The 11673-nt window shown below is 41.0% G+C and overlaps 1 protein-coding gene across 1 annotated transcript; it reads left to right on the top strand.

Annotated features, from left to right (window-relative positions):
• The first annotated feature begins 642 nt into the window (after positions 1 to 642).
• Positions 643 to 4647, top strand: LOC110488900 (nanos homolog 1). Its single transcript, XM_021561351.3, has one exon. The coding sequence runs from the start codon at positions 2217 to 2219 to the stop codon at positions 2895 to 2897; it is 681 nt and encodes a 226-aa protein (XP_021417026.1). The 5' UTR covers positions 643 to 2216; the 3' UTR covers positions 2898 to 4647.
• The last annotated feature ends 7026 nt before the right edge of the window (positions 4648 to 11673 follow it).

Here is an 11673-nt window from a genome sequence, read left to right as displayed (position 1 = left end):
ATGCTTAATGGGTACAAGTATAGGGGTTGGATCCTCCAAGATCAATACATTCCTCTCTTCTGTGACTGGGAAAACCTGCCTCTGAAAACATTTCTACTTAGTATTAGTTCCTCTTTTATTACTTTGCAGCTCAGTCAACAGCAAGGTATGGAGTTCTAATGAATTCCCTTGAAATAGATGTAATCCTCCCGATTGGACGGGTTTCAACAACCTCCCCTCCACTTTTAATTAGAACTGCAGTCACTCATATGCTATCATTGTTTAAAGAGTCCTGCTCTCGAATTCCAGACTCAGGTTGTTAATCATGGAGAAGGCAGGCAGCAGTTACAGTAGATTACAGAATGGTACTCTGAGTTGCCTGATTGTGGAAAGATTCCTGCATTCCTGATGTTTACATGCACTTTAAAGTTAAGTTTGATGTGATAGTTATACAACTTTTCTATTGATAGAGCAACAACAACACACTCTTTTTAGGCTTACACAATGCACAATACGTTTAACCATTGCAGGGGCTTTGCTCATGTCATGGCCCCAGTCAATGAAAGTGGGCACGTATTTTCATAAGTAGAATATGTTCTATCCATCATAGGTTTCTGGCGGTAAACAAAAAAAACATCAAAACTCCTTGGGTGAATTATTGGGGTTAAGAGTTATTCTATTGCACGGAAGCTTGATGATGTCATCCTAATTAGGATCCACTGGGCTCACACATTCTCCCAGTGGCAGAGGAGTGAAATGACACGTTGCTTTTATTGTTAACAAGGGAGTGAGGATTCAACAATAGAATACCTTCCTGATCATAGACCTGTGAGAGCACTAGCCTGCATCCAATACGCTCTGCCTATATATTCCATTATACCCTGTCTTCCATGACATTTTCACACTGTTCCCCTCATGCACTTTCCAATTTACACCTGTACCAGTGTTCATTATTTTTCTGCCCATAAAATGCAGTCATAAGGAAGCATGAGATTCTATTCTGAGACAGTTATGTCTTGCGGAGCCATCACTTTCCCTATATGCTCCTGTCTCCCCATCCTATGCTCTTTGTTCCTTGAATGGATTCACATATACCGACCAGGGCTATGCCACTGTATAAATGTGAGTATATTTTATCTGCGCTCATTAGGGCTCTGTACACAGGGAGGGGGTTGGAGAGAGTGGCTTGAAGGGCAACACAGTTTGCCTTCATTCAGCCCTCAGCATGTAGAACAATGTGGCTTGACGGAGGAGGTTTTTCTCACAATACCAAAGCAACAGAAGGAACACTCTAAAAGGGGAATACCAAAGTAAATCTACTGACAAACTATGACAAGCCCTGTAATTCTGCAGTATAACCTACGATACCACCACTACCCCGCCAAAATACACTGTAGGCCTACTACAATGGGATAATCATGATATTCGTGACAAATATGTAGTATTGCATTGTAATAGACGCAGTGGGGAATAGTTTGGTTAATGGTGAGTTTCAGTAAGGAGGTAATCCTACATATGACAGAAAATGATATGGCATTAGGCTACTATTAACAATATTATCCAAATACTCAGCGATATGACAAGAGTCAGGTGGGAAGTGTTGTATCACTGTGGTGGAGAGGTTGCTCTAGGAACAAAGGGATTTTATGCATGCATGGTCTTGAAAGGGTTAAGGTGTGCACCAGAAATGCGCACAAACGTGTATGTAAGCTATTTTAGTAGGCTTTGACATCGCACCCACAATTAACTCCCTATCCCCAATGTAGGCTATACAAAGAAACAATTATGTATTTATTGCGTAGCTCGATCCTGCCCTACTGTATCAAGTCATAAAGCTACGGGTGTAGCTCTAAACACATATGACTGGTGCGTGGTGAAACCGTTAAAAAAGTGTGAATATATTTCTGTGTAGGCTATGTGACTATGATATGTGGTTGTTTTCCAACTTGTAAACGACTGCCAGTTCGGACCTTATCGAATCGGTTTCCCGCTTTCCAAACCTACCCTTGCAGAGAAAGAGTGCGCTGCAACCTGATCATAAACTTGGTTTAAGAAGAGAGCCCCGCCCTCTTTTCAGCTTTCGGGTCTCCTTATAAGCAGCAAGCCTGTTGTACAAGCGTTTATACACTAGAAGAACACTGGAGCAGTCCAGTTCACCAACCATCCTGGAAACGAACTCTGGCTGTAAACCTGGAGGATTACATTGGTGCTTTTGCATAGAAGGGAGAAAAATAATCATGGATTTTCTCAATCATAACTATTTGAGTGCGCGCAACCCATATGACTATACCTTTAATTTTTGGAACGACTATCTGGGTCTGTCGACGTTGGTCACGAAGAATAACAAGCACATGATGCCCCAAAGCCCAAACTCCATCACCGAGTCCCTGAAAGCAACCCTGGGTTTGGATGACTCTCCAGAATGTGCGTGCGTAATCTCGGGCAGTAGTGGAGGCGGACACCTGGACTGCTGTTGTCCATCCGCGAGCCCCCCGCCTACCTCCATCCTGGACTTGAAGGAGCGCTTTTCAATTCTGAGTCCATTCCAAAACCAAATCGGTGGCATCCCACTACAAGACCGGGATTTGGGCTTCGGGGGGAGCTTCGCAGGATTTGACCTGTTCGGAGTGGAGAGGAAGATGCGCAAACCAACGTCAAGGAATAAACAGGAGCCCAAAATCTGCGTCTTCTGCAGGAATAACGGTGCGCCGGAGGAGGTGTACGGCTCCCACGTTCTGAAGACACCGGACGGGAGGGTGGTGTGCCCCATTCTTCGGGCTTATACCTGCCCTCTTTGCAGTGCCAATGGTGACAATGCGCACACAATTAAGTACTGTCCACTCTCCAAAGATCAACCAACCCAGCGACCATTAAAGGGAGGGAGGGCAGTGGGTGGTAAGCGAATGAAAATATTCTAGAGATAGATTTGTACACAAATAAAGAAACTAAATTGAATTGCACTGAACAATTTTCAGATGACTGTTTCCATTGCGGCTATAGCATATCCCAGTCCTAATGGCTAGGCTACATGACTTCATAAACAAATAAAACAATATATTGATTTTATGCTTTTTCCAAAATCTCTTATATTTTTATAGTTGCTTTATTCACATAGATGTTTTTATTCGTTATACATTGAATTGATTTTCTTCTTATAGTGTATAGCTCTTTGCGTGTTCATTTAAATTCACCTATATTCATAATCACAATGTGTGAATACATGCTGAATGTTTCGTGGGGTACATTGATTTATGAGGGCGTGAGAAGGTTGTGATTGTCATGTTACCAGTACTTTTTACTGTAAGCTTAGCTATTCTTTTCTCTTTTGAAAACCAAAGTTATGTTTGTCATTAAACAAGGGTAAGAATGTTCATGAATAAAACTATTTCCATTCGAGATGTCTGTAAAACAAGGTATGGCTCTTTTGAGGCCCATTCCTCGGTCTGCCACTCCACAACACAGTTTCAAACTTGCTCTGAAGTTGACATGTAATATCTGTAGCATAAAAAAACAAGACAATGACATCTCTGTTATGGCCTGGTGTTTTCTGGGTAACTTCATACTCAATAATAGCCAAGCCAAATGACTCATCTCCCATGTCACACATCACCCAGACTTATGAATAATCATTACCCCAATAAGATATACCCTTGATGTTTACATTCCCAAGAGAGGGTAACACACTGGATATAATTGCTTGTAGGCCTTTCTTTTCAATGCAGTTTTTCTTTTATCAACAATTACCCCAAAATGTCCTCAACAGAGGACTGAACTGGGGAGGCAAGGAGTGCTCTGCGATGGTAGAGTCAGGAGGACAATTCACCTTGAGAAATAGTGGGATAGCGCAAATGAATGTTATTAAACAAGCCTTTTTAAAAACAATGTATTAGCCCCCTTTTGCATTATTTCCCTGAATAAATCCAAAAAGATGCAAAATTATTGTGAATGTAAGATGGAAAGATGGAAAGTTGTCACTTGTGAGACTGCACATTTCTGACAGTTATGTTAACCAAAGGATTATACCATTTTAATGAACTGAAATGAGGAAGAGAGATTTGCTGTATTGTATATAAAGTTGACTTACGTTTATTCAGTATTTTAGCATTTCAAGTGACTTCAGAGGGTACTACCTCAACAGGATTTTGTACTTACATGTAAAATGTCAACTGCAGTTTATTAATATAGTGCTGCCATTTATAATAAGGGTTTGAATAGTATTTTTGATCTTTGTATAACATAATTGTATTTTTCTTTTGCTGCATTCAAACATGACAAAAGTGTATTTCCAATAAGCTCTACTCATTCTTCACCAAAGCGTGATTGTCTGTATATAGTGTTATCCCTACTTTAACAGTTTACGTGTTCAATGTTACATTCTTGGGGTTGTTTGCAAGAGAATGGGATATATTGAAAACAGTTGACAATTTGCCACTTGTAACAGAGGTTTTTGATTAAATGAAATGAGAAAAAAGAAACACTTTGTTATTAATATTTTACCACAATTTCCCTATATGCCTTGTGTGCAGAATAATACTATATGAATGAATTAATCCCTGTATGCTGCCTGTGCAGAATAATACGATATGAATGAATTAGTCCCTGTATGCTGCCTGTGCAGAATAATACTATATGAATTAATTACATGAATAAATAGCTTATCAAATATTATAACTGATGCCTTGATGTTATTGATCGACTTGATAGACACAGACCTCGTTCACCAGTTTACATGAACAGTATCTCATTGCCATTGTCAGATATTAAATGTAGGCTAGACCATACCATTAAAGATTGCACATATCATTCTTGGCTCTCTGTCATTGGCTCTGCCTACAGAACATTAAAGTCCATACTTCAACAGATGGAGGGAGTGGTCTTCCTCCGCTCTAGAAGTTAAAGTCTCTCTGCATGAGAGCCACCTCAGCTGGAGGAACAAAGCCCCATGGTTGTTCCAAGCACTTGCCCGTTGTTCATGAAGGCTGCCCACCCTGGAATGTCTAGGCCAGTGTGCCTCCCTACTCAACACAGATCATTGTTTGCTCTGAAGTCTATTGAATAATGCCCCCCTCTCCTAGCCTCTCTGTCTGCTATCTCTGGAATGGCAGCAGCCAGCAGTCCATAACTTCTGGACCTGTTTTGAGAAAGGGGGATTCAGACAGACAGTATACACTAAGCACTCGGGTGCTGTGTTGAGGCCTTGGGCACAGCCATCCACAACTCTCAGCCCTCTCCTCTTCCTTTCTCCCTCCCTCTCATTCTCCAGCTGGGGCCCTGCATTAAAAATGGATGGATACTAAGTGCAACAGGGATTTATCTCTCGGAGAACAGTGGTGGGGAAAAGCCTGGAGGGGATCATTTCAGACAAACATGGCTGCCATACCAGGCCCTATTCCCATGCTGCCCCACCCCATTAGCTGTGCTGCCAACAGGATTTGATTAATCTAGTTAGTTCCTCCATTTATGGGGTGAATTTCTAACATGATTTTATGATGGGAAATGGCTGTCTGTCAATATCATACTGTAAGCCTATATTATACAGATAATAGTTTTTGTACACGGTATGAGGAGGAATAACAGTACATGGACTGGGTTCATATTATGACTGTATGTGTTATGTTAGATGCCAAACAGTAAACAAATAATACTTATTAGTGCCATAATTTAGCACTTACACTACAGGCCTACTGTAAAGACTTCTCAGTCAGTAGTGGCCATCCACTAGTTTTCTGAGGTGAATAATGAATCTTTTGGTTGTGTATACTGGGTTGTTACTGTAGAGAAGACCTCTAATTATGTAACAGTATGCTCATATATCACATTTCCTCACAAATCTCCCATTGACATCAATGCATCATTTACAGAAGATTTAATAGAGGTACTCAGGTTTGGATTCAATCCGATCATGCTTGCAGACAAAGCGTCTTTAAAGGCAATGTTACCGCGTTGGCAGAGATTGCATTCAATGTCAACGCTGATGTCGGCTCAATTGTAATTTACCTTTAAATGTCAAGTAGGGATTCAGATTGAATCTCAGCCTTAGCTGAAGTTAGGACTTGGGCCTAACATAATAGCCTACTGCAGACTGCATCATATGTAGAAATGTAAATTAAAGAACTTCACCAATTAATCTGAATTCACATATCTCATGGATAGATGACTATGTCCAAATAAATGTACTTCTATTTCTATATCATCTATGATTAATACTACCTACCTCACAATACCAACCGTAATTGAGCTGGGGATTTCTATACCAGACGCTCCCACCTGGAACATGAACCTGCAACTCTCTGGACACCACTTGTGTAGCCCTGACCTCTATCATACAATGCTGAATAAACATGGGTCACTATTTCTATTACAGAGTGCTGGGGCGAATCGACTCAGCTGTTGCTGTTAGCTTGGGCTAAAAGGACACACTCACACTGTTCATTGGCCCCATGGGCCTTCATATCCCCCTCTGTCATTTTCTATGTGATAACATTATTGAAGATGGATAATTGCTTACAGGGCAAGGTGTCACACTTATTGGCTTCCTCCCCGCCCCCCCTTTCTCAGAATCATTCTTCCTAAGGATGCTGCCTCTTGTCACCTGGGGACTTTGTGTAGAGCATATTAGACAGGAAGAGCATGAAAACCATTCCAGGGAGGACGGTTAAGTGCATCCAACATATTGCTTTCCCCAGCTTCCCGTGGCCCTGACATGCATGAATCATCGAAGAAACACAAGTCCCCATATGGAGGGGTATTAGTGGGAAGTCTTCCAGTAAGTTGCCATTTGATGGTGTAAGATTTGAGCATGTTCATGTTAGACATCATTCATAAATATAGGACTTTTACAAGACACATTCATGTGGTCATTGTTGAGGTTGTTAAGACTGAAAGTGCATTGTGGTCGTTACTTTCTATTATCTAACCGATTTGTTTGATTATTATTGGCACTTTAGTGCTATTTACCATATTATTACTGAATACAATTCACAAAGCACACCCATGCTTTTTTCAAGCCCCTTCTTGCACCCTTCATACCTGGGTGTGCCTCTAACCTGTAGTGCCATTCTTATTTTTCAAACCAATTCTGCAAATTTGGGGAGGAGCACCAACACCAACTTGACACCATGCACTTGCAAGGCAAGCACACTATCCCCGTGCCAATAGAATGAACACACTTGGCAGGATGTAGAAAGCAGGGTTGCTAATATACTTTGGCCCATGTTTACAGAGTAGTACTCTTGGTGGATTAATTCAATGCATACACTGTAAGCCAAAATTGCATCCGACCAGAACAGCAACTTTCATTACAATTGGCCTGAGGTTGTTGTTGTCTTACTGTGATAGCCAATATTCTGGTGTTAAGTTCTTTTCTCGTTCTATTTTGCAGAGGAGAGGAAAGCCGGGGGGGGGGGGGGATTGGATCTGTAAAAGTACAGTAACAGAAAATAAATCACTTATGCTACCGTTGAAGTGCTACTGTCATGATGTGTAAAGCTAAGGGAGATTCCTATGGGAGCTAGTATATCCAGACAGAGAAGCATCTGTTAACCACATGAAGGGACCACATAGGACAACCGTATATTACAGAAATGTCTTTCTGTAGGCTTTGTTGTTGTTGTTATTGTGCATACCAAAAACATAGACACAAAGAGGTACACAGTATAAGCCTGTAGCTGTGGAAAAACTCATAATATGATTCCCATTTATACTGTCATTGATTTAAGAACTGACATTGCCATTTGCTGTCAGTTCTCAAGGATCCATAGGCAACTAGGTGTTGCTGCAAAAATATGACTTTACTCCCCAAATCCCTAACCTTATACAATAAAAGTTGAAATACATTCAGATTCAGGAGGTTCCTAGTTAGTCTCTGTTTGTGTTTTGGCAGTCGGAAAATTCCAGAGCTTCATTGAGCTCCCATGTGGTTGTGGTTTGGGTGAGATGCACAGTAATGCGTTTGTGACGCAAGTGGGAGGAAATTGCAGAAGCTTCCTGCACAACTGCTTTTATACCACTCCCAGGTGGATAGCAGGCCTGGCTGTAACAGTTACAGTCCACACCAGGGGTTTCATTAAGATGTGAGGCCGCATGGCCAAGACTGAAATGTGTCTCAATAGTGCCCCCTACAGGCTGATAGTTGAAGAACACATATGCATGCAGAGTGCGAGACAGAGGAGACAAAAGACTTGACACATTGGAAAGAATTTACAACAAAAAAAAATGAGCAAACTAGAAAGCTATTTGGCCCTAAACAGAGAGTACACAGTGTCAGAAAACCTGACCACTGTGACTGACCCAAAATTAAGGACATCTTTGACTATGTACAGACACAGTGGGCATAGCCTTGCAATTGAGAAAGGCCACCGAAGGCAGACCTGGCTCTCAAGAGAAGACAGGCTATGTGTACACTGCCCACAAATGAGGTGGAAACTGAGCTGCACTTCCTAACATCCTGCCAAATGTATGGCCATATTAGAGACACATATTTCCCTCACGTTACACAGACTCACAAAGAATTCACAAACAAATCAAATTTTGATAAACTCCAATGTCCAATTGGTTGAAATACCACAGTGTGCAATGACAGTAGCAATATTTGTGACCTGTTGCCACAAGAAAAGGGCAACCAGTGAAGAACAAACACCATAGTAAATACAACCTATATTTATTTTCCCTTTTGTACTTTAAGTGAAATAATCTTTAAGTTTATGCACGTCATTAAAACACTATATGGATATAATAAGACATTTGAAATGTCATTATTCTTCTGGAACATGTGAGTGTAATGTTTACTATACGTTTTTTTTCCTTCTTTATTTCACTTTTGTTTCTTTTTTATTTCACTTGCTTTGACAGTGTAAAACATGTGTTTCCCATGCCAATAAAGCCCCTTAAAAATGAATTGAGAGAGATAGAGAGAGATGAAACATGAATGAACTCCCATATCTGTTAGGTGAAATACTGCAGTCACAGTACAAGATTTGTGGCACGTTGCCATGAGAACAGGGTAACCACTGGAACAAAAACAAAATTGTAAATACAACATATATTTTATCTGTCTATTTATTTTCCCTTTCATACTTCAACGACTTGCACATTGTTACAACACCGTACATAGACAATTATATGACATTTTAAATGTCTAAATGATTTTAAGTTAGTGTAACATAATGTTTACTGATTGTTTATTTCCCTTGTTTATTTTCCTTTTGGTTTATTGTCTATTCCATTTGCTTTGGCAATGTAAACCTATGTTTCCCATAACAATGAAGCCCATTGAGTGAAACTACGGTTTCGTTCAGTAAACAGCTGTAATTGCAATGGTGTGCCTTGCTGTTTGGGGGTTTCACGATGTGACGATATAGTAAAATTGCTAGTACTTTAGCACCACCTGGTGCTGTTTGATAAGCATCATCATTGGATGACAGGAAACGCGGAGTAAACCTACTGTAGTGTAATTGAGATCCACAAGGTGTCAGCCTTATACAAGCCTGGGAAAAAAATGCCTTTCTGGATCACAATGAATAATGAAGCTACACTGCAGTCTGTGTTTCAGCCCATTGGAACCCCCGACTTGATTTGAAACAGAAGCTGCTTCATTGGGAAATGTCATTTATACGTGGACCATGGATGCAAGGCTTGAAAGTCCATGAAATCAACAAGTTCAGATATATATTGTTGGTTTGCAATTCCCTCAAATTACAAATAAAACAAACAATGCATTGATACATTCTTACATTTTAGGTTATGAAGGTGAGACCATTGCACTTTGCTCATAGAGATTGTGGCTTTAAGTGGCGCTATGGTTTTACACACATTTGGCATGTACATAACGTGTGGTAAACATTAGCAACAGACAGTACATAGCTAGTATGTTTGTATTACAAATTAAATGGCACACTTTAGATTTGAAAACAAACAAGATGCTTGTATTCAAACCTTCCCTCACTCAGTATATTGCCGTTTCTTTGCATGAGTGAATTGGACACGTGAAATAGTTTCAGGTTACGTGGAATGGGGCTTCCTTGCGACAACGATGCATGCAGCAATGATAGTAGAGCCATCTATGCTTTTTAAAGTGTAAAATGTATTCTCAAAGACTCAACATATCTCTCTCTGTGTGTGTGTGTGTGTGTGTGTGTGTGTGTGTGTGTGTGTGTGTGTGTGTGTGAGAGAGAGAGAGAGAATCGACAAACTTGTGACGCAAGGCGGCCCAAAGCAAGACGCCCCATAGATGTAAGTACCTTTTCAAACACTAGATGGTGGTATATTGCATAGTAGGCACTGCAACCCAACACAGCACACTTCACTTGCATAGAGGACCTCCACAATAACCTTGCTGTGAAGTAAACTGCCCTGAATAAGAATAGTTTATTCAGTACCACTAATCAGAAGCCTGTAGCTAACTGTACAATCAACAAGCTAATGCAGTACAGGTGTGCTCCGCTAGCTACACATACCTATTAAAATAAAATGGAGTGGTCATACAGTGCAATGTTGTGCAGTTTTCACAAGGGGATGATATGTAGTTACATTACACCTGTAAATTAGGTTCCTGTGAATGAGGTGATTTTGACAAAATTGTGATTACGCAATCACTGCAGGACATGGGCTCTCAATGGCCAATGAAAACATTATCAGTTTGGCAGTCTAGCAAGGAAAACAGAGATAGTGGATTTCAGCCAGAACTCCTACACACACTATTACACAATCCTGATGTTGAAAGGTGCTATATAAACAAACTGAGATACACGCTGGACGGAGACTACAGTGATTAGAAGACAGGCTTAAAGACACACTGTACAATTAGTGGTTAGTTAAACATCGTTTCCATAAAAAGTCCCTGAAAAAAATGAATGCAATCAAACATTTGCGCACCAAAAAGTCTGTTTAAATTCTAAATGTCATTTACGTATTGTGAACTCTCTCCTAGGTCTATAGTTGATATCATTTCGTTGATCATTTTGGACATATTTTGCAGTATATTTGACATTTTTCTCACAACAGGAGAACCCTCAGCAAACCCTTAAAAACACTACGATGGCACATATGTTTTTTAAGGCCAAACCATCTGCTGCACTCACCATTAATCCTCACTTAACACACCAAGCTTAACTCAGGGAGCTAAAGTATCCCAATCATTTCCAAAGGAATTTAACCATTCACAGCTTCTCAAAGAAGCTCAAATAATAGCAGGCATCAGTAGGTTTTTATGGCTTCCCCCTTGAATGTTAAGGCAATATGGTCGCAGGCTGGCCGGGGTGGGGACTGACTTGTTTCCAAACGCTTAATTCAATTTGTCATCTCCATTCAGGGGGCTCAAGTGGTCTAATTTGTGTTAATGAGGGGTAATAAAGTCATAGCCCCCTATATTACTGCCAGGGGGAGGGGTGGGGCCATGAAGGAGATGTATACATGGGAGGGTTGGAGGGAGGGGAGGGAGGGATGGGAAGTGTATTGACTCTTTGGGGTTTCAGGCCTGCCTGTCTCTGTCATTCACTCGCCATCCCTCCATCACGGTGGCTGTCAGTACACCGCCCCTCCCCTCCCTGGCCCGGCCTCCATTGTCCCCCTCATTAGATTGCCTTTGTTGGTCTAATACTTCTGCCATCTGGTCAGCTGTCAGGGCCCCAGCAGGGCCGGAGCTGGGCCATGTGGTCCTCCTCTCTTTATAGCCTCCTCTCCTCCACCTGGTTACAT

The sequence above is a fragment of the Oncorhynchus mykiss genome, chromosome 14 (assembly GCF_057628025.1).
Source record: "Oncorhynchus mykiss isolate SJ-2025 chromosome 14, ASM5762802v1, whole genome shotgun sequence".
Lineage (NCBI taxonomy): Eukaryota > Metazoa > Chordata > Actinopteri > Salmoniformes > Salmonidae > Oncorhynchus > Oncorhynchus mykiss.
The sequence above is the reverse complement of the archived record's forward strand: the minus strand, read 5'-3'. Positions and strand labels throughout refer to the sequence as shown.

Excerpts from the sequence above, each read along its gene's own strand:
- LOC110488900 (XM_021561351.3), top strand. The coding sequence starts at position 2,217 with ATGGATTTTCTCAATCATAACTATTTGAGTGCGCGCAACCCATATGAC.